The sequence below is a fragment of the Lissotriton helveticus genome, chromosome 3_1 (genome assembly GCF_964261635.1).
Source record: "Lissotriton helveticus chromosome 3_1, aLisHel1.1, whole genome shotgun sequence".
Classification (NCBI taxonomy): domain Eukaryota; kingdom Metazoa; phylum Chordata; class Amphibia; order Caudata; family Salamandridae; genus Lissotriton; species Lissotriton helveticus.
The window spans coordinates 1467661753-1467686159 of NC_136061.1; the positions used below are offsets into that span (position 1 = coordinate 1467661753).

The 24407-nt window shown below is 47.5% G+C and overlaps 1 protein-coding gene across 1 annotated transcript in view; it reads left to right on the top strand.

Moving 5' to 3' along the window:
• Positions 1–24407, top strand: part of LOC144824267 (contactin-associated protein-like 5) — a 1441011-nt gene that overhangs the window by 1162555 nt on the left and 254049 nt on the right. The window contains exon 15 of the mRNA XM_078683402.1: positions 7088–7244. Coding sequence (XP_078539528.1) covers positions 7088–7244 — 157 coding nt within the window. The remainder of the gene's footprint in view (positions 1–7087; positions 7245–24407) is intronic.

Genomic DNA, 24407 nt, shown 5'->3' on the forward strand with positions numbered 1-24407 from the left:
TCACCGCCCTCATTAAGAACACTTATTCATACAGGGACCAAGCTTAATAGTAATGGGTAAAGGTAGGGGGGTGGCTGGACCTACAAATAAAGAGCCCTCGTACACGGGCAGCACCATGGACGCTTTTTTGCAGCGCGATCCTGGGGTCCTGAACAAGGAGATTGAACTGGTAGTTAGACGTTTATCTAACTCACCTTCCCATCCCCCCCTATTGATTTCCCTGGTCACCTTACATGCTGGCCCCAAGATTCATGAGTTATAACGGGGTAAACCCTAAGAACTCTCTGACCGGGGTCAGTCAATCAGGTACATATAAAAATGGCCAGAGTCTATTGCTTTCATATACAACAAATGTCAATCAACGTCACATTTCAAAATTATACAGTTAAGAGTCTATAAGTGCAGTGCATATTTTATTTAAGCACATCATGGGATACTGGGGATCAATCTCTAAACGATGAGGTACGAAGAAATCAACACTCAAAACAAATCAAATCAATTGCTTCATTAGATTAAAGAGAGATTAAAGAATACAAATTAAGGAAAGCAAATGAGTACTTTCAGTCAGAAAGTCATTTACATTTATGGTATATCAACGCGCTCAAAAGTGAACAGGAAAATGGATTAGTTAGAGGGGATGGGTGTGATGGGATAAAGGTGGGGACCGGGTAAAGGCGTTGTGACTTGCAGACAATCACAGTGAAATTCAATATAGCCTTTACAGTCTGGGTTAGATCGGTGGTTCCGTATAGGTCTTAGGCACAGGATCTGTATTTATCCATTAATTGTTCCTATGCCCAGATAAAATGCCATGGGCTAAATGTCTACGTTTCGACCCCTGTGGTTAGGGTTGTTGAGAACCTCATGGTGGGGTCTTCCTCAGGACACGAAAGAAGCAGGAGCGCTTTACATGCGGCCAGATCAATGGCCGTACCGATAGGACCTTCCTTGGTTCCTATGTGGTTGAAGATGGCTGGGACGGAATAGCTTTCCAGAAGGTTATTCAATATAGTTCGGAGTCATCATCTGTCCCACGCTGGTCATGGAAGTGCGTGGCTAAATTCACCGACCCGGTAGTATCTATTCTGCACCGTGGTGACCGTCTTGCTCCGAACTATATTGAATAACCTTCTGGAAAGCTATTCCGTCCCAGCCATCTTCAACCACATAGGAACCAAGGAAGGTCCTATCGGTACGGCCATTGATCTGGCCGCATGTAAAGCGCTCCTGCTTCTTTCGTGTCCTGAGGAAGACCCCACCATGAGGTTCTCAACAACCCTAACCACAGGGGTCGAAACGTAGACATTTAGCCCATGGCATTTTATCTGGGCATAGGAACAATTAATGGATAAATACAGATCCTGTGCCTAAGACCTATACGGAACCACCGATCTAACCCAGACTGTAAAGGCTATATTGAATTTCACTGTGATTGTCTGCAAGTCACAACACCTTTACCCGGTCCCCACCTTTATCCCATCACACCCATCCCCTCTAACTAATCCATTTTCCTGTTCACTTTTGAGCGCGTTGATATACCATAAATGTAAATGACTTTCTGACTGAAAGTACACATTTGCTTTCCTTAATTTGTATTCTTTAATCTCTCTTTAATCTAATGAAGCAATTGATTTGATTTGTTTTGAGTGTTGATTTCTTCGTACCTCATCGTTTAGAGATTGATCCCCAGTATCCCATGATGTGCTTAAATAAAATATGCACTGCACTTATGGACTCTTAACTGTATAATTTTGAAATGTGACGTTGATTGACATTTGTTGTATATGAAAGCAATAGACTCTGGCCATTTTTATATGTACCTGATGGCCCCAAGATTCAGTTACAGCCCCCTCTGGTAAACCTGGCAGAGCAGACATCAGATCAGGCAGGGGTACTGTTCCCCTCTCACCATTGGTCATTACCCGGTGTGGTTCCCACTTGCCAGCCTCTGGGTCAGGTCTGGGTAAGCTTCCTGGCAATGGTTTGAGCTCAGGAGGTGCCAAGAGGATGCACCCTTCGGAGGGGGGGTGCTTTGCAAACGCAGTAAGAAAACTGGTCTTCAGCCAACCTCAGCAGCACACCCAATAGTGCCCAACTTGGACACAATCTCGTTAGACATGCTTCAAGCAGCCCTGCTGTCAACACTTGACACTAAATTGGACCCCATCCTACATCGACTCTCTGCACTGGAAAAGAACCTCTCTGTATTGACAACCTCTTTGCAAAGGGACTGTGCCCCTCTCATTACAAGTCTTCCTCTCTCAAAGCCCACTATCTTGATCACTATCTCCAATCCCGTGGTAGTGTCACAAGGGCTGGACTTAGAGTTGTGTCTACCACCACACAGCAGCCCAGTCTCATGGCAGCAGACACAATCGCACCAACCATGACCCGGATTGACCCCCATGACCGTCCAAACATTTGTAGGTGGACAAATACCCTGAACCCACCCTCTTCTCAATCCCGCCAACGTCAGAGTGTTAAAGTAGGCAGACTGTACTGTTCTGATGATAGGTGGGAAGGGCTTGATTTCATGCACTCTGGGAACATTAACTACCACTCTCCTAGACTGGTCTCTGTCCATCTCCCACCTGAGTCTACCCTGCTTGTTGTGGTGTTAGCTAATGTACAGCGCCTCGATCCTGGGACTAAGGAAGACTTTTCCAGCTGAAGAATAAGGTGGTGCACTGGCTTAATTCCAACATTGCTCCTGGGCTTAGGGTGGAAAACCAAATTCTTATGGTGCACCAGACACAGTGAGTTGGTAGCACCAAGAAATCTTTGCAGGGTGGTTGTATTCTTGGTCATTTTAACAATTCAGCTATTGTAAATCTAATTTTAAGTATGGTTGAGTGTTCTGATTATAGGTGTTGGAGTTCAGCATTCTTGGCACTCCCGCTGAGATTTTTTTATAGACCCAGAGATCACCAATTAGGGCTTCAGCGTGAGCGGCTTCCTGAGGGGGGCCATAGGGGTCGTACTGAGGGGATTACAGGGGTAAGCACAGCAAATAGTGTTACTCCTCCGAGCTCATTGGAAGATTGCGATTGATGCAGTGGGAGTTCCTCGGACCCCATGGTATCTGTATCATAGGGAAATATCCCGCCCCCAGAACAGGTATCCAGAATGAATGGAGGGTGCAAGTTCCTTTCTTGGAACTTTGCGGGGCTGGCAAGTAAGATTGAGAATTCTGAATGGTTGGCTCTTGTGAAAAGCTTCGATGTGATATGCTTCCAGGAAAATTGGGCTATAGAGAACAATTATCACCTGGATGGGTATAAAACCCTCTTCGGTCCAGCTATCCCTTCTATTTCAGGGAGAGCGAAGGTGGGGCTTCTTACCCATATTTCGCTAGCTGTCCTCTGCATTTCCGTTACCTCACTTTATGTGCTCCTAATTTACATGTGATGTTTCTGTCTAGTGGCAAGAGCAAGCTCCTTTTGATACATTTTTATAATGCAAGAGTTACACACCAGGACGAAGGTAACATAATGCAGCTGGGGTCTGTACTACGGGGTGGCATTTTGGAAGGTCAGAGTTGTCATTACATCTTCCTAACAGGGGATTTTAACATTCATTTGTGTGGGGATATCAGGCAAGGAGGAGTGGAAGCTATGGGTTGTGCACAACAAGCAGGCTTGCACATGGGACATACTCCACAGGGTACTGAGCTTAATTACGTCCTGCTCAAATTTGATTTAATATCAATCATGAACAAGCTGACCCTGGGGACAACAGATATCACTGCCACCTATATTGGGAGAGAGTGTGAGACCATCATAGATTTTACTTTTGTATCCACCCCTTTCTTTTCCTTGGTCACTGATTTTTCTGTCCAGGTGAGTGAATGTAGTGACCACAACCCCATTTTGGTTGCAACAGAATGGTCCAGAGTACATGGACACACCAAGGTGGGCGGGGGGCGGGTGACCCTCTCACAGTGGTGCAAATGGGAGGAGAATAAAATGGGGGTGTATTGCCCCAGATCTATTCCAGGAGTCCCTCTCAATGCAGTGTTGCAGGGAGTTTGCTACCTGTGTTGATGGCGAGGCAAGCGCTTCAGACATCTTGGGTGTATTTGAAACTATGTCCACTGTTATAAAGAGGTTACTACGGGCCTTGGGTGGGGGCCGTGAGCTACTACGCCCAAGAGGGTTTGACTCTGTGTGCCCCCAGGCTTCCAGGAACCTGAGACAGGCCTTAAGTGTTAAGCTCCGAGATCTGGTGGCGGTCAAAAGCCTACGTAGAGCATACAAGGCTGCGCTAGCAACTTGAAGTCCACCTAATAGCTCTAAGTTCTAGGGCATTATTGATAGCCCACCTTTATCCGAAGATAACGTTAACTTATTGGATGCCCAGATCACATAGAATGATTCGGTGCTCTATTTTGAGGGTATCTTTCAGTCGGACACTATGCTAACTGAGGGGCAAGAAAGGGTGGAAGGCAAGGCGGAGCTCGTCTTCAACATCCAAGTGGTGAGAGCAGGTATATTGGGGCTCTCTAAAAGTAAGGCCCCGGGTCAGACAGGATCTCACTAGACCTCTACATTGCCCACGTAGAAACCCTGGCGCCTGTACTCACAGCTGGTATCAATGCTACAGTTCAGGTTGGCCGCCCATATTCTTGGGCTTTATCGACTATAGTATCTGTGTTTAAAAAGGGAGATCGGGACAGCACCTCTTTTTACAGGCCCATTTCCCTCCTAGACTCTGTGTTGAAGGTGGTGGGTCGCATGATTCTTGATAGACTTGTAGCCTGGGCTGACTAAAGCAACTTTCTAGCCAAGATCAAATACGGCTTCCGCCCAGGTGGTTCCACTGTGGAACAGTGTTTAAATCTAAACTTGGCTCTGTATAAGTATACCGTGGCTCGCTCCCGCCCCATACTCCTAGCCTTCATGGACCTGTCCTCAGTATTCGATTGTATTAACAGGTCAAAGCTGTGGCAGTTGATGTCATCCATTGTCATTGACAGTAATATTATTTTTTTCCTTAGGGATCTTCACCGAGACTCCAGGGCAGCTGTCCATTATTCAAAGGACCTGAAAGTATCCCGACGTTTTTACATTAAGAGGGGGGTGCATCCGGGGTGTATCTTAGCACCCTTCCTCTTTAATTTATATATAAACTCCCTAGGGAATGCCCTTTTGGCATCAAAAGCTGACTGTGCCCAGGAAGGCGAGTGTAGCCTGCAGGTCCTCTTATATGCGGACGATGCAGTCTTCCTGGCGAGGAAAGCTAGGGGCCTACAACTTCTCCTGAACTCTTTTGCCTCATTCATGGAGGACCTGGACCTTTTGGTTAACCATTCCAAATCTTACATCATGCAGGTGGGACCTCGTAAGGCCAAGCCGCCCACCTTTAAACTCGGTTGCTCGTCAGTACCCAAGACCAATGTTTTCTCCTACTTGGAAGTAGTGTTTGACGATTCCTTGAGCTTCTGCACCCTGCTTACTCGAAAGAAAGGGGATCTAGTGAAAGCTTCTGCAGCTGTTTTTAATTTTGCCAGCAGAGTGAGAGGGAAGCCAATAGGGACTCTCTTAAAGAATTAACAAGCCAAATGTATCTCAAAGGCTAGTTATTGGAGTGAGATATGGGGTCACATTGAGATAGGGGCTGTGCAAAGTGCTGAAAACTCTTTCTTGCAAAGGGACCTTTCTGTTCCGCAATGCATCCTATCTTATGTCATCCATGAAGAATTGCGGATGTCCTTCCTCTCAGATGAATTGGCCCTCCGTCCCCTTGCTTTGTGGCTTAACTTCTTGCATGCTCGTGACGGCCGGGAGCCGCCACGCGTCACGGTGGGCGTGTGTGGAGGACGGCCCCTGGCCATCTGAATCCCGCCCACTAATTAAAATGCCCGCACAGTGCGAAAATTTGCGCCGCATGCAAGGGGTTAAGATCTGGGCTAAGCAAGAGAACATACTTAGCAAAGACGTCCTACGGATTGTCTTTCTCTTGATCATGTCTCACGTATCGGATGGCTCCAGTATATAAGAGTCGGTTTCGCCAGGCTAGGCAGAGTAGAACTATTTACGAACCCTGAGTGTATATGTAAGAGGGACCTTATTTGGGCCAAAGAATGTTTTTTAAGAACACGTTGTTGTGAAAGAGGGGGGAAAGAGCTATGTAAGCCCAGTGTGCATAAGTACATTATGCTGAAAACTGTGCCAACTACCGAGCCATATCTCTTAGGGCTTAAAAGCATTTATGATTGTTTTCTATTGACAAGGTTTCGGCTCGACCTCTTTCATTACCTCCCACAGAGGTCAGTGCCTCATACCCTGCGGCCGCGACTGTGAATCGCCTCAGGACATGATGCACTTTTTAATGTTTTGTACTTTTTATGCTGTTCCTAGAAAGTTATTTATTATTTCCATTCTTAAAAAACTGGGCTTGAGGAGGGTGAGACCAGCTTTTAGTGTTTTACAACTCCTCTCTAGTGATACTGTTTTGTACACTCTTAACTTTTTACTGGTCGCCGTTAGACTCAGGGCAAACTGTGATTAATTTCCTGAATTGCAAATCATGTATTTTTATCATGTGTTTAGATTACCAGGGACTTATCATATTTGTCAATCTGTAACCTGAAAGTTGTTTTATCGCTGTCTGTATGACTTTTATGGTTTTACTTTGAAAGCTGAATAAAGTTTATTGAAAGCGAAAGTTGCTAATATCGTAGCTACTGCTCAGTCAGTGACCTTCTGTGAAAAAATCAAAGTATGGAAACAACTATCAAAGTGAACACTGGTGGAAGGGGCCTGCCTGAACTAGTGCATAGATCTGAGTTCCCATTCATAGACGTTTAGTCAAACACAATCAATAGACTCCAAATTGGTGACGTGCTGTGTATATTTACGAACTTCTGTCCTAGAGCAGGTGAGTATAAAAACTAGTTCATAGGCATATAGCTTACCAAGTGACAATTTCAGCGTTATAGTTTGTGCTGGGGGTATATCGCACAGTATTCTTTGTGTTTCTGATACATTGTATAGACTGCTAATGAAATTATGTGCTTCACTTCCTCTAATGCATATTTTGGAATTGAGAACTTGATTTTCTGTAATGTCATAATATTCTCCTCCAGGTGGGACTCCGTTTACATGGTGGGTCAGCCGGACTGGTGAAAAACAAACTTACTGGGGTGGATCACTTCCAGGAATTCAACAGTGTGCGTGTGGGCTGGAGGAAAACTGTTGGGACCTGAGGCACTATTGCAACTGTGACGCAGACAAAATAGAATGGTAATTAACATCTTTATATATGTAAGCAGCATTGTTTGTGTTAAATATCTATCAAAATAAGATACTGTGGGGAAATGTCATGTTTGGAGACTTGACCCTTAGAGGTCAATGTCTAAGTTATGCTTGCTAAAAAGCTATGTTTACATGACATATTTGAAACTTTCAAACCTCTGTCTGTGAGCCAGGGGACTAGTCAAGGGGTTTCAAATCCATTTATCAGACCACGAATGTATGTTGTTCATTGGATCTCTGCAAAGTTAAAGAATTTGAATGTGAACACGTAAATCAGAAACACATGGATGTAAAATTCAAATCTGTAAATATCGAGTGGATATCATGCTGCAGAGCAGAGGTGGAAAGAGCCGGGTGAGTGTAGGGGGAGTGTAGAGTTCTTTCACCGTCATGAGGGCAATGAGGGGCACATAGGGGACTGGAGGAGAATGGAGTAGGATGTATCCTTCTCACTCTCCGGTGGCCCGGGGCCCATCCATCGCCATCCACTAGGGCGATCTGCAGGCGCTCGTGTGGTGCCAAATGATGCAAGAAGTAGTGGGTAACAGAGGCCTGGTGCCCACCTGTAGTGCCCTGAGTGCCATTTTAACAAGGCGACCAAGCTACGTGCCCGGGTGAGGGCTCGGGGAGGATGCCTGCCGATCCCTTCAGGGCACCCGTGTGTCACTTCAGTGAGTACAGGCATTGACTACGTCCCTCCTGAGGTCTGACCGGTGGAGCCGAGACCAGCACTGCAGCGGGACCCAGGGCTGGTGTTCTAGAGCCCCAGGGCCCACTGAAGGAAGAACCAGAGTGGCTGCGGAGCGGCGGGGCATACCTGCGAGGGTGCCATTTCCCTCCCTCTGTGCCGTATTGGCTGTCTCCTCCGGGCAGCATTGGGCGGCATAAGCCCCTGCAGCTTGGGACGACTGAATCAGGCTGGGAGCCCATGGCGAGCACCTTAAGGCCAGGCAACTGCGGGGGACTGAGTGGTGATCGATACCCCCTGGCCGCTGCCTGCCCTGGGAGTGAGCAGCAACACGGGCCTCTGGACCTGGGGTGGCGGCGGCTGAGGCCGGTGGGACGGCACATCTGCAGCCCTTGACCCCGCCTGTCTCGCTTGCCACCACTTGCTGCGGAACGCACCTGATCCAACCCTTGGAGATGGAAGGAAGAGTTGAAATCCTGCCTTAAAGACATTTGTAAAGAGGTCACAGACATATGAGAGAAAGTGGATGACCTGGAACACACGATCGACGCTCCCTCCGAAGACCAAAGAATGCTATGGAGGCAGGTGACAGCCCTAGACCAACAGAACATAGAGATCCAATCTAAGCAGGAAGACTTGGAAAATAGAAGTCGCCGCAAAAAACGTATGCATACGGCGAGTCCCCAAAGGAGCAGAAGGCAACAACATCCTATCTTGCAAAGCCGATCTTCTCCACAAGATCAGGGGGGATGAGGACACTTCTCCTCCAACTCTTGACAGAGCACACCAGGTTGGTGTGGGCCTGGGTTGTAAAGACGCAATCCCGGATATCCTGACCCGTGTCCATTTCTTCTCAGATAAGGAGGCAATCCTCTTGACTGCCTGAGGTAAAGCAGTATTGATGTTTCCTGCCCACACAATGCAACTATTCCTAGACCTGTCCCCCATCACATTATGGAAGCCACAAGAATTCAAGCCGGTTACGTCAAGCTTCAGGAACAGGGGATTCGCTATCGATGGGGCCACACATTCGCCCATTTGTTCCAGTGGGAAGGCAGACGTGCATTGCTCAGATCTCTTTCGGAAGCCAAGCACCTGGTGGGTCTCCCTGAAGATGCTGACCCACAATCCAGGGACCCAGCTGAGAAAAACCTGTGACCAGTTTAGACCAAGGTCCGGCCGCATTGCCCCGACAAATGCCAAGCGTAGGAAACTTCCCAGGAAAGCAAAAGACATTAATCATCATCTCCGAAACCTTGGAGGGGCTCCATCACCAATGCGGTCCACCACCAGCTCCCTGTGAACTGCAGCTGGCAAAAGCCCCTTGTAGCATCCTGCCCTGTGACTCTCTGACTGCATGGTGGCAGCGGTGGGCCCGAGGCCTGTAGGTGGACCACAATCCAGCAAATCATGATGTGTCCAGACTGCTCCCAAACAGCCACCCTAGACGACCATCACTCCTGGAGGATTACCCTTTTAGCAGGCCTGGTGCATTTTGTGTTGGCCAGCACAGGATTTGGAGGCCCCCATTGGGCCCGGTTGGGCCATTGTTCATTTTGATTGTTCTCTGCCTTTTTTCTCTCTTCTTTCCTCTCTGTTTTCACAAGTCAATCTCGCTCATGGGTGGGGATCACCATTACACACTATAATCACAGACAGGAACAGGGGGAATGGGCACCACATGAAGTTTATGGACACCCTTGACACCATCCTTGGGTATTCACACGAATATTGGGAGACATTAAATTGATATCCCTGAATGTTTGGGGTCTAAATTCTCCCAACAAATGTTAACCCGTTTGGCGATACTTATAATATAACAACCCTGATGTACTCCTTCTGCAGGAGACTCACCTGCTGCAAACAAACTGTCACTGCATAGCTCACCCACGCTACGCAAAGCATTTCTGGGCATACATGACATTGAACACACTGGGAGTGGGCATTTTGTGCAAGGCGGATTTTTATTCATCCGTCACTAGTGTAGTGCGAGACAGAGACTGATTATATTTGATGCTCAATCTCCTTAAGGGTCAGCAGGAACTTACCCTATGTATTCTCTATGCCCCTACCACCTCACAGAACATTTACTTCAGACGAATCTAGAAAGAGTAATTGGAGGGGGTGGATTGAGACTTTCTGGTGGGAGGAGATTTTCATCTGCTGTGGGATCCCACTCTTGCTACATTCCAAAACACCGGGGCCATGACACAACAGCTTAAGCGTGACTTGAGTAATCTGGGCATGGTCGATGTTTGGTGCTGCAAACACCTGAAACGAGGGATAACTCTTTTTTCTCCTATGTTCACTCTTCTTACTCCTGCATAGACCACATCTTTGCCACACACTCCCTCCTCCACTGTGTTTGCACTGCCAACATATATGCCATCTCCATCTTATACTAAGGCGCACGTAGAACTGATTTGGGAGGGTATCGGCCACCTGACCAAGGCCCTGCCGCCCAGAAGTCTGCCACCACACATCTTACAGGACCCCGTTGATGTTGCTGAAATCTGGAAAAGCATAGCTGATTACTTTTCACTCAATAATCTCCTCGACCTCTCACCACACACTCTTTGGGATGGCATTACAGCCACCATCCAGGGTACAATCACATCCATCATCAAATGCGCGGAGGAGAGAAGCCAGGCTAGTTGAGTCCAACCTCACCACCAAAGTCAAACAACTAGAACAGCAGGACACAACAAACTCCTCTCCACACACCAAATGGCAACTGGCAGTGCTGAGGGGACAACTCTGTGCACATAGAACAGGGGGGGCGGAATGGGCACTTTTGACATTAAAGCAGCGCTACTATGAGGTGGGTAGGCTCCTGGCCCGTTGGCTCTGTCAGCTGTATATTGCTAAGCTGAGGTCAGACGATGAAGGCTGGTTGACAGATGAGGAAGACACGCGTCAGAGTTTTTATGAATTCTTTCAAAAGCTCTACTTGCGGAAAGAACCCGATCCTGAGCTAATCACGTCTTATTTGGACTCTTGTGTATGGGAGCCGTTGCCCCCCTGCCACACCACCCTTCTTGACGAGCCGATCACCACTGAGGAAGTGATAAAAGCGGTGGGTGCCCTTCCCCAGGGTAAGACACTTGGCCTGCATGACCTTCCCGTTGCCTTTTATTGGCTATTAATGCCTGTCTTGCAAGACCACCTGATCCGCTTGTTTAACTCCTTTTCTCATGTGTCTTGACTCACACCCTCGATGGCCTCTGCCGAAATCTCCCTCATTCACAAAGCTGGCAAGGACCCAGCCTCCTGCTCTTCCTGCATAGACCACATCTTTGCCACACACTCCCTCCTCCACTGTGTTTGCACTGCCAACATATATGCCATCTCCATCTTATACTAAGGCGCACGTAGAACTGATTTGGGAGGGTATCGGCCACCTGACCAAGGCCCTGCCGCCCAGAAGTCTGCCACCACACATCTTACAGGACCCCGTTGATGTTGCTGAAATCTGGAAAAGCATAGCTGATTACTTTTCACTCAATAATCTCCTCGACCTCTCACCACACACTCTTTGGGATGGCATTACAGCCACCATCCAGGGTACAATCACATCCATCATCAAATGCGCGGAGGAGAGAAGCCAGGCTAGTTGAGTCCAACCTCACCACCAAAGTCAAACAACTAGAACAGCAGGACACAACAAACTCCTCTCCACACACCAAATGGCAACTGGCAGTGCTGAGGGGACAACTCTGTGCACATAGAACAGGGGGGGCGGAATGGGCATTTTTGACATTAAAGCAGCGCTACTATGAGGTGGGTAGGCTCCTGGCCCGTTGGCTCTGTCAGCTGTATATTGCTAAGCTGAGGTCAGACGATGAAGGCTGGTTGACAGATGAGGAAGACACGCGTCAGAGTTTTTATGAATTCTTTCAAAAGCTCTACTTGCGGAAAGAACCCGATCCTGAGCTAATCACGTCTTATTTGGACTCTTGTGTATGGGAGCCGTTGCCCCCCTGCCACACCACCCTTCTTGACGAGCCGATCACCACTGAGGAAGTGATAAAAGCGGTGGGTGCCCTTCCCCAGGGTAAGACACTTGGCCTGCATGACCTTCCCGTTGCCTTTTATTGGCTATTAATGCCTGTCTTGCAAGACCACCTGATCCGCTTGTTTAACTCCTTTTCTCATGTGTCGGGACTCACACCCTCGATGGCCTCTGCCGAAATCTCCCTCATTCACAAAGCTGGCAAGGACCCAGCCTCCTGCTCTTCCTACTGCCCCATTGCCTTGTTCAATACAGATGCAAAGCTGTTCACTAAAATACTGGTGCAATGGCTGGAAACCTATCTCCCAGGCCTTATTGAGCTAGACCAGGTTGGCTTCATCTGCCACAGGCAGAGAGCGGAGAACGTCCGCTGAATAGCACATCTAACGGAAAAAGCAAATTGCCATAACCTTCCCACATGCCTTCTTTCCTTAGATGCAGAGAAGGTGTTTGACAGGGTCAAATGGGTCCTTCCTATGCGCGGTCCTTGAAAAGATCGGCTTAGGCCCAGGAATGATCTCGAAGATAATGGCCTCCTACATGGCTCCAGAAGCCAGAGCCAGGGTTAATGGGCAGCTGACAGACTCATCATTATAAGAAGAGGAACGCAGCAGGGGTGCCCTCTGTTCCCCCTGCGGTTTGCACCGGCAGTGGAACCCCTAGCTATAAAGATCTGCAACGCTTTCAAAGGTGTCCCCTTTGGGAGGCTGCAGCACAAAATTAGCCTATTCACAGATGACCTTCTCTTCATGCTTACCCAGCCTGAAGCCTCCCTTCCTAGGGTAGTGGACTGTCTCCGAGGGTATGAGGAATCATCAACCTTCCAGATAAATATGACCAAATCGTCAGTACTTAACTTAACCAAACCTGCCCAAGACCTTCTAAGGCGCTGGGCCCCCTTTAGTGGTCCCCCTGACTCGATAAAATACTTGGGCCTTAATATCACACCCAAAGTCTCGACCTGATTGCATGCTAAGTGGCTGCCCCTATGCCGCGCAGTCCTCACTGATCTCCAGAGACGGACTCCTCTGCATGTATTCTGGCTCGGGCGTGTTAACGTTGTTGAAATAAACATACTACCATTATCCCTTTCAAAAGCTACCTATGCCAATCTTCCAAGACGTGATCTTACGTTTGCATGTGAATTGCGTACTTTTATCTGGAACAAGACTAGTATTTACACCCATCTGGAACGACAATTGACCCCGTATACCTAATTCCCTGTTAATGCTCCCACAGGAAGAGGAGGTTTAGCATGCGCTACCCTACTAGAATACTACTGGGCTGCCCATTTGCACTATATTTCGGAGTGGGTAGTTCGGAAAAGCGACAAACACTGGTTCCACATGGACATGGCTGTGGCGTGCCATCCGCTATGGGACCTAGCATGGCTACCCAAAAACGCCTGACCATCTGGAAGCCCCTCAATTAATATCTAAAGTGCATAGAGTTCACCTGCTTCACCCCTGTATGACTTTACCTGCTCCAACTCTTTGCCTAGACCACCATCTGTGCTATACCTCCATACTTCACATCACTCCTCATGAGCAACGATACTCTGTGATGTGTAAGCGTTGCCCTTTGACCTTCCCATCCGCTCTCTTGGTGACTGTCCTTGACATGTCCCCCTCCCCGCCCTCACTGACACAAACATCAGAAAGAAGCTACGTTTGGACGACTTCCTTCCTAAGGGGTTCCAACCCGTTTGACTCTTTTACAGCATGACAGAACCTATTAGTCTACCAACTCTTTGCATAGGCTAATGCATAAAAGCCCATACGCTCCTGTGAGCCCGAAGAAGCTGTTGACTGTTGACTTTCTCTACAGGGGTTGCTAGTATAAGGTGTAGCCTACCGACGTTTGGACTCCCTGGTGCTTCTCTGCTGCTGGAGACCAAGGGCAGGAGCCCTTCACTTGCTGCATCACGCTGCGAGCACGCTGGGACCTGGACTGTTGTTCCCCTCTGCCGCAGCCAGTTCCATCAAGCGGCCGCAGAGCGGGGGATGACAAGCCCCAAAATTCCCGGTGGTTCCTCCCCGCCCACCCACGCCGACTTCCGCGCCTGGAGGTGCTAAAACATCGCGGCTCCTTCGGTGGAGCGGGTTGCTAGTATAAGGTGTAGCCTACCGACGTTTGGACTCCCTGCTGCTTCTCTGCTGCTGGAGACCAAAGGCAGGCGCCCTTCACTTGCTGCATCGCGCTGCGAGCGCGCTGGGACCTGGACTGTTGTTCCCCCCCCCCGCCGCCGCCAGTTCCATCAAGCGGCCGCAGAGCGGGGGGACTACAAGCCCCATAATTCCCAGTGGTTCCTCCCCGCCCACCCACGCCGACTTCCGCACCTGGATGTGCTAAAACATCGCGGCTACCTCCGCGTTGTGGGACGCGCTTGGGCGGCGCCGGGTTAGGCCCGGGACAAGGGCGGGACCGTTTGTGGCCGTTAGTGCTCGGTAGAGGACGTGCCGGGCCACCCCTCTTGGGTTTGTGACCTTGTGTATGCCTAAAGTCCCTATTACTAAGTATGTCTTATAGCAATTAGTGTAAAATATTTTAATCTACCAGCAATCATTGTAATCGTGATGAGAAGTATTACTTATTAGTACTTCGTATTGTGTATTTTAAAGTATTGTGTTATTTTCTGGCTTCTCTCGACAACATAGTACTTGTGTCCATAACACCTACGATATTTACCCTTTCAATCTTAGCGGTGAATAATGGGGAAGAATAATCCGGCGATTTCTGGCCCTGCCCCCAAACAAAAAACAGTTCTAAACCCTCCGCTACCCACTTTGACGGCAATTGACCGTATGTTGCAGAAAACCATCGGGGTGGTAGCGACTGCTATAGAAAATACAGAACGTCGCTTCTCGCTCCCTGTTGGTTCCCTTCCCCACTAACAATATATCGATGTTTACTATTAACTCCCACGACTCGCTACTGGCCCCATCCTTCGTTGCCCTTCCAGGGGTTCATCATATTTCAATAACTCAGGACCCTGTCACCATTATAGGCAATGTATCTTCTGAACTTTTATCTTTATCAACAAGACTATCATTGACCCCCACTATCTTCCCAAATGAGGTCACACCCGACCTTCCACTTCAGGTAGAGGATCGTATAGAAAAAGCGGGCTGTGACACGTCATCAAGTGCAATCCTGGTTGCTGCTTCGCCGTTGAGTGTAAACAGTGACAGTCAGCGTGTAACAACTAGAGGCCAGAAGGCTAGGCATAAAACTAAACATATTAATAGGGAAGCTCCAATAGCAAAAAACTCTAAGGGGAATCCAGCTGGCAATAAACAAAAGAAAGCTGTTGCCAATTACAATGTAACAAAGGGAAAGAATGCTAATAATAATATATCAGATCCTGTATCCATTGAAATCAATGAAAGAGGTCCATTAGTTGATGTATGCTTCTGGGAAAGAATGGAGACTCTTCTAATGACACTTTTAGAACCCATTAGCATAAAGGTTGCGAATATTGAGTTAAGACTGACCAATATAGAGGAAAAAACCATTAGGAACCAGCAGCCCAATCAGGACAAAATAACTGCAATAGTACCCCAACCTACTCACACTGTTGTTAGTGGAAACCCTAATAATACTATAAGGCTCCCAGAAAATCAGATTCAAACCAAAAACTCAGATGATAAGGGACGATTGGAATCTAATAAAAACAAGGGGGAATTAGGAAGCAATGTACCTGGCCCCTCTAGCCTAATTTCGCCGATAGTGAAGGACACTCCAATTTTAAATAGACGAGCTGAGGACTTAAGAGAGACCAACATAACCTCAACTCTTCCTATTCTAAACTTGCCTCCTAAGGCGACTCCTTAAATTGTGGTTTTAGCTAATGTTCCGCCTTTAGCTCCTAATGTCTATGAACATTGGTCTACTTTAAGGAACAAATACCTCCACTATCCTTCGGTTAAAACTGGCCTTAATAACTCCCTTTTCTCTGAATTTAAAATGGTTAGAAGGGTGAGCTGGGTACATCAAATAAATCAGTAAGGGGTGACTGCGTAATTCTTACGTTCCGGTCACCCCTACTGGTTCGTAAAATAATTGAGAGGGGTTGGACTGGGCAAATTGACCCTAACTTTGTTAACATTCTTCCTCTTGGTGTTTTCTATTCTCCTCCCCGACCAAGTGGGCACTTACTTCCTCCCTGTCAATCCCAAACACAGGACGGATTACAGATTGGAAGATATAGCATCCCAACCTTCAATCCCTTTGAAATCTTAAGTGGATTGGAAAGTAATGATTGACTGCAGCCAGATATTCCAAAAATAAGTTGTTCAGCGGTTAAGACTGATACTATCTACCCTTATAACATTGAGGTAAGGGTCTTGTTAGGCGGGGGGAAAGATCTCAATAAAGACACCAATATGATAGAGTGTGTGGATCATACAAGGAGTAAGGCGGCCCTTGTCGAAGGATCGGTGTTGGAAGGGGAGTCTAAGACTACTTCTCCAATAGTTACTCCAGTTACCTCCTCGGTAGTTCCATTGCCACGCAAATTTTCTTCTTGGAATGTCGCGGGCATTCGATCTAAACTTTTGAACCCAGTGTGGGGGGAATTTGTTGAGACCCAAGATGTGCTCTGCCTCCAAGAAACATGGAGTCGGGATCCGGTCTGTGGTTCTGAAATTCTGGACCCTGCTGTTATCCCGGTATCGAGATCCAATACCCGTGCCACAAAATATCAACGTACCATGACGAATTTGGTGTCGACAGGCCGGTAATGATTAGGACATCATCCCTATACATTTGCGTCATGATTGAGGGATGCCAACACCCCTAAATCGTAGTTTCCATCCCGACCCCTTAGACTCCATTTTGTAAACGACATCCATCTTGTGTCTTGCCCTCATGATAAGTCAATTGAGTAAGGTCGAGCTTGATCTAAAAGGACACGTCCACCTTCCCTGACTCCCCCCTGACCTGTCCCGACTGACTCCGTTGCCTCCAGCCGAACCTGTTTGGGCAGCTCCTCGCCCTGTGGCCGAATAAGATAGCATCAATGCATAAACATGCCACAAACCATTCACTACGTACAGGCCATGTTTTCTACACACACACCTGTCCATGTTCCTTGTTTATGGCCAGTTTTATGACTAGGAGGTACCCGGCTTTATTGGGGTTTTCCATCGATATCTGATGGGAGTTCCGGGCCTGGCCGGGTAATCCATCACGAACTGGACGTCTAAAATATGGGTTGGCCTACATGACTTCGCTCTTTGTATTATTGTATAAATATGTGTATAACCATATCGTAAACTCAAGAATTCTTGCCTGCAGCTATTATTTCTGTATATAAGGAGAAAGCTGGTTCTGTAAAAACGAACAGTCTGCTGGGAATACGCGACCCAGGTTGTTGTGTTTCTAGGACACGTGTTACTTGGTAGCTACCAATAAAACTCGATCTCTGACTTCAACTAGAAGACTCGGTGTTTCTGTGGTCCAGAACAGGGAGAACTCAGAGGTCTTCGGGTGTTATCCCCTGGCACCACGGGGTTCCTAAAAACCCGTTACCTCAGTTGGCGCCCAACTCGGGGCGGTATCAAGCGGCGACGGTCCAAGCCAGATGTTCGTGAGGAGCTTCGTGTGAAAATTCCAGAGGACGGCCAGCCACTTCAGCGACCCCTGTATGTCGACGTGGTTCCGAAGGTCTTTGCTGCGAGGTTCCCCGCGTCCCGACGGCTACGAAGGACTGCTGCCCTGACTATCGCCCTGTTTTGGACCCAGTGAGCCTTGGTAGAGCGAAACGATAGACGAGTCTTCTAGTGACGTCATCGATCTTCAAATACTTCAGTTAAGTATAAGCGGAGCGTCTCCCAGTCCTTAGTTTGATCCTTAGTTTTTGGTATCCTTGAGATACGTTTTGATTTGGTACTTGCAAGCCCCAAAGCCAAAGGACTCGTGTATTCACGAGAAATATCGTAATCGATAAATCCTTTGAAGTTTGAAGCTAGACTAGTGAGCAAAGATGCCTTGTTTTAGCAGACTTGGAAACTTGTTTTGTCTTGGTTGTAGTAAGGACTCCCGATTAGAGGATTCTTGTCCAGTTCCTCCGATTGGAACTCCAACATATGAGTTATACGTAAAACATGGCGTAGGTCCTATCACATATAATGAGGTATGGATAAAATACACCCGCAAGGATGGTGTTTTAAAATGGCCCCAATATGGTAGTTTTGACTCAGAAATTTTAGATAACCTCGAGGTCAAATTGTTCAAGAAAAAAGCCCGGCCGGCGATGTTTGACTCTTTTCGCTTATGGCGCAAAGAAGCCAAAAAGAAAGAAAGAAAATTAGCAAAAAGGAATAAAAGAGGTATGACGATGGTGCAAGCTGCCGTTGCATACAAGGATAACGAGGAAGAGCAAGAAAGTGAACAAGTGCTTAGGAGCAAGAAACTAGCAGTAGATAAATGCTACCCAATGTTACCACATAAGGGACAAGGTCAAGAGGAAAGATCCGAGAAAGATCCATTGATGTCCCACTTACTAAGCTCACCACCGCCGTATGCGTTAGCCGCTACCGCACCCCCAAAGCATTTTATTATACCGCGCCCCGGCGCACGAAACACAGCTCTTGCACACACGCCAGCTACTCCTCAGCTGGTTCCTACTTCTCCGGCGCAGCCTTCTCAAGGGCCGCCGCCTCCGCTACATACTCCATCTACTTCCACCACTTTGCCTACCGCTCCAACTGTTCCCTATGATACTACGTCTGCCACTGCTTCAACTTCCTCTGCTATTGCCTCGATTTCTTCTTCACATCAGCCTGTTTTTTCTGACGCATCTGCCCCTCCGCAAGCTTCTCCTTCTATTAGACAGAGACTGGCAGGTACTGTCACTGGTCTGCTTTCACCTTTCTTTGGGCCGCCTAAAACGACCCCTAAAACAGAACGTAGACAGTTACGTAGTCAGCTGCCTGATTACGAGGAAAGAGAAGTGCTGAATGAGCTAGCACGCCAATGGATTACGAACACTGTTAGATATGATGTTCAGTCTGTTATGGAAGTTTTCCGTCAATGGGATGCACCCACTCAGAGATACGTATTCGAAGAGATGTGTGTATATCTGTGTGAAGATTTGGAGACAAATGATCCCAAACGCAAAATGAACGAACTATGGCGTACGCGTTTTAAGTTCCATGAAGGTATGATTATAGGTGCCGAAGTTGAGGAAGCGATAGATTTATTGTTCTCTTATAGGAGTAAGGGAAACGCCTCTAGATCATTGTACGAAGACGACGTATCAGGTAGAAAGAAAGCGAGACAGTACCCCATGAGAGAGGTTCCTCCGGTTTGGAGGGAAGGTGATGCGAATGTAAACCCACCAATTCTGCCACATTTCCAGCGTGTATGGGTACATGTCCCCTGGAAAAGATCCGAAGTTTTAGCACTCAAGCATACATTACCTGATCCCCGTAAAAATCCGACTGGGTATTATAAGGAGTTATCGCAGACTGCCAGCCCATGTATAATGAATTTAGCGGATGTAGATATGTTATTTGGGAATGTTGTTCCACACCCTTTATGGAGTAAAATCCGCCATACGGATCATGATCAAGAACTAGGTGACTCATGGGCTAATATTACCGCTATAGATGCTAGACAAATAGGTGGCTCTAAACCTGAGCCGTTAATAGCCGAACTTCCCGGTAGGATTATCGCGTACATGAAAACATTAATGCCTGAATTACGCGTAAATTGGGATAAGCTGTCTGCGTGCAAGCAGAAGAAAGATGAGAATGTGTCTGACTTTTTCACGAGATTTGAGGAGACTTTCACGGATCATAGTGGTCAGGATATGGCTACCGAGGGTGGTCAAAGATTGTTTGTAGACAAATTTGTACATAATCTGCTTCCTGAACTGTGTAATAAACTGAAAGATTCAGAGAGTGCTTGGGCTGTCTCTACGTCAGCACAGATTTTAGCTACAGCCCAGTACTATGAAAATAGGCGCAAAGACGAGCTAGATAAGGTAGACAAAAAGACGAAAGATTTAAAAACTAAAGTTCTTCTCCAGCAGGCCTATCCGCCTCGTACGGCTAGTCAGCCTAATTATCACCAACCACAGCAGTATTCGAGAAACGCGCAAGGAAACGAGTTTTCCCATCAGCGTCTTCCGTATGGCCCGAATCAATGTGCATACTGCAAGGAAGAGGGTCACTTTAAAGGTAATTGTCCGCTCTTGCGCGACGTTTAAACGGTATTTCAGGTATAAGGGGTAGAGGTGTTCAACATGCTCCTAGGGGTAGGGGCTGTGGAAATTCCCCCCAGAATACAACTCCTCTTCCGCCTCAGAATTCCATGAACAGCTTTGACCAACAGAATAATACATCGTCTAGGTCAGCTCAGTACTATGCTGACGACTATTACACCGAAAACGAGGATGAGGGAAATAATTGCTAGGACAGCCATGGACAAAGAGAGGGAGTCGTTTCAGTTCCAGTAGATCAGAATGGACCTTATGTCGAGGTGATTACCTCAGGAGTGTCAGAGCCATTTCTGCTGGATACTGGTGCTACAAAAAGTTCTATTATGTACTCGAAACTTCCTGGCGCACCTTTGTCTGGCGAAATGAATGTTTCAGTAGGTTTCTCTGGCGCCCCTGTTAGAAACCCGATCTCTAGTCCCATGTCCCTTTCTGTTGGCCCATGCGAATTAGAAGCACCCCTCATTCTTACAACAGGTTGCGGTGAAAATTTGTTAGGTTTGGATTTGCTAAAGAGGTTATATGCGACTTTGTACTGTTCTCCCATGGGAGTACAACTTACCTTAGGTAAGAAAGTCATTTCTCCCATGTATTTGTCAAAGGAAAATATTCCAACTGAATTGTCATCTCTTCCGGATATACTCTGGGCTAATGGTTCCAATGATGTAGGCCGTTTAGAGATAGCACCGTATGTCATAACATTGAAAGCCAACGTTAGGTTGCCACGTATTCCCCAATACAAAATATCTAGCGAATGCGAAAAGGCGTTGTTGACGATTATTTATGATCTGATTGAGAAAGATGTCATCGAAGAAACAACAGGCAACATTTGTAACAGTCCAGTTTTGCCCGTTTTAAAGCGTACCGATCCTTCACAACCCCCTGTGTACAGGTTTGTGATCGACCTCAGAGAAGTGAATAAGGGGGTTATTCCACAGTTTCCAGTTGTCCCCGACATTACTGCCTTGTTGACAATGGTTCCAGCTTCAGCCACTTGGTTTTCGGTGATTGACCTGAAGAACGCTTTCTTCAGCATCCCGATTGCTGAGGAGAGTAGAGATATTTTTGGCTTCAATTTAGGAGGACGAAGCTTCCGCTTCAAGTGCGCTCCTCAAGGCTACTGCGAAAGCCCATCAATATTCAGTCAGGCCCTGAAAACACAACTAGACACAATTGTTCTACCTAATGGGTCAACTCTGATTCAGTATGTCGACGATCTGCTGATCGCTGCGGACACTGAAGAAATTTGCAAGCAAGCTACATTGTCCTTATTGCGTCACTTATGTGACATGAAGCACAAAGTCTCTCTTTCAAAACTGCAATTTTGTCGACAAGAAGTAACCTACCTAGGTCACATCTTATCGAAGGAGGGAAGGAGACTGACACCAGAAAGAATACAGGCAATTGCAGAACTGAGTGCCCCAAGGACACAGAGAGAGGTTCGGGCCTTCTTGGGCATTACATCTTACTGCAGACAATGGATACCGAATTTCTCACTACTAGCTAAACCCTTGCTGGCACTACTCTGTAAAGACACGCCCAATCCTATGCCCTGGTCTGAAGATTGTCAAACAAGTTTCCACGAGTTGCGTGATGCATTATGCTCGGCTCCTGTGTTGGGAAACCCCAACTACAGTAAGCCTTTTACATTATATGTCCATGAGAAGGAAGGTTGTGCATTATCAGTCCTAACACAATACTTCGGGGACAAACAGCGCCCATGTGCGTATTTTTCGGCAACTCTAGATCCTGTGGCTAAGGCACTACCAAGTTGTTTGAGGGCCACCGCCACAGCGGCTGTCTGCATTCGACAGTCCGCTGGGTTAGTAATGAATAATACTCTGATCGTTATGGTCCCTCATGCAGTAGACATTTTGCTAAACAGGACGAAGACGCAACATCTTACTAGCGCTCGACTATCCAGCTACGAACTAACACTGTTAGCGAGTCACATTCACATAAAGAGGTGTGATACACTCAACCCCGCTACGCTACTACCCATCCCGGCAGAGACAGACAAGGTCGAACAACATGACTGCTGCTTTAGGACAGAAGAAGAGACCAAAGGGAGAGTAGACTTACAGGACACTCCCCTTCCTGAATGCAACGATACTTTATGGGTTGATGGTTCATGTTTCAAGCTGCCGAATGGGGATACGACTGCAGCATATGCCGTAACGACATTACATACCATTATAGAGACCGCGCGCATTTCCCACAATTCCGCACAAGCCGCAGAGCTAATAGCACTCACAAGAGCATGTGTGTTGGCGAAAGGAAAGCGAGTGAATGTGTACACTGACAGCCAATACGCCTTTGGCGTGGCTCACAGTTTTGGGAGATTATGGCGTGAACGTGGGTTCCTGACGTCGCATGGTGCAAAGATACAACATGGTCAGCTAGTTAATGAGCTCCTGGAGTCACTGACCTTGCCCCTACAAGTTGCAATTGTGAAATGCAGTGCACACAGAAAAATTCAAGACGATGTTGGCCGTGGGAATGCATTTGCAGACGAGGTTGCGAAAGAGACTGCAAGGGACACAATGAGTCGGATGTATGTTGTAGGTCCCGCTAGATGGATTACTGATGTGGGGATGTGTGAGGACACCATTGAAAGCGTGAAAACTATACAAGCTGAGGCCACCGAGAAAGAGGTGAATGAATGGAGAGAAAACCAGGGTAGATTAGATGCGAATGGTTGTTGGGTCGAATTGTCAGAACACCAGCGATGGCTATTACCTAACGCATATGTACTTGCAGTGGTAACAATGGCCCATGGAATTGCACACATCAGTACGAAAGGAATCTGTAAACTATTGGCCCCAGTATGGCAGAATAGTAATATCCCAAAATGTGCAGAGAATGTGGTCAGAAACTGTATGGTGTGTTTGAAGCACAATCCCGGTAGGGGAACCCCAACTCCAGCTGGTCATTTTTCGCCTCCAACGTATCCGTTCGAGGTTTTGCAGCTCGATTTCATCCACATGGAGAGGTGCAACAACCTGAAGTATGTGCTCGTGGTTGTTTGCGCTTTCTCCAGGTGGGTGGAAGCGTATCCCCTTAAGGACAACACCGCCTTGTCAACTGCCAAAGCCCTTGTCAAGGAGTTCTTCCCTAGATTCGGTATGCCTAGAATCGTTTGGAGTGATAATGGAAGTGAATTAGTGGGACGTGTGATGAGGAGAGTGTGTGAGTGTCTAGGCATACACCAGAAATTCCACGCTGCAAATCACCCCCAATCAGCTGGATTAGTGGAGTGCTACAACGGCACGTTAAAACTCAAACTAGCCAAGATCCAAGCCAGTACAGGTCTTAAATGGCCTGACGCCCTGCCTCTAGCACTCCAGTCGACCAGAACAACTGTCCATTCCAGATTAGGACTTAGCCCCCATGAAATAGTGTTTGGCCGCCCAGCCAACGTCTGGGGCGTGCCAAGGCCAAAGAAACTCAGCGAAATAGAGCACCCCGTACTGCTTGACTATTTGTGCGAATTAACAACTAAATTGCGTGTTTTACACCAACAGGTTCACAGTTCCTCTCCGCCAGCCTCTGATGATCCAGGTCACTCCATCGAACCCGGCACCTGGGTGCTGGTGCGGAATTTTCAGCGCGCGAACAACGAACAGCCCAGGTGGACCAGACCATACCTTGTTCTTCTGTCCACGAGATCAGCCGTTCGGGTGGAAGGAAAGAAGAACTGGATCCACGGGACCCATTGTAAACGGGTCCCTCTGCCCTCGTCCATACGACCGGTGGGCCAAGGAAGGAATTGCCGACTCCGAGACAGAGTCCATACCTCGCTTCATCCCTTTCAGTGATGCACGTTTGAAAGGAACTGGTACCAAAAAGGAGAGTGATTATATTTTACAAGGACTTGTGCCACCGTCAATGCAGTTGGACACTACGGAACCTGAGACATTGTTTGAAGACCACACCGTACCTGGGAAACAACGATATAATCTAAGGTCGAGACAAAGAGACTAATAAAAAAAAAAAGGCAAATTAATGTGATTTTCCTTTCCCCCAAGAACTATTTTTGATTTTTCAGCTCTCTCGCCCAGGGAACTTGCTCATTTTTGATTTTTGAACCGCCATCCGGTTCTGCTGCTAGGGTTGCGGTTGAAGTCTGGGGAGTGCAGCTGGGGACGTTTAGGTCAACGGTTCTGGTTGGTCCAAGGGAGTTACCCCGGACTGAACAGAGCGCACTCCCTGGCAGAATCAATCTCC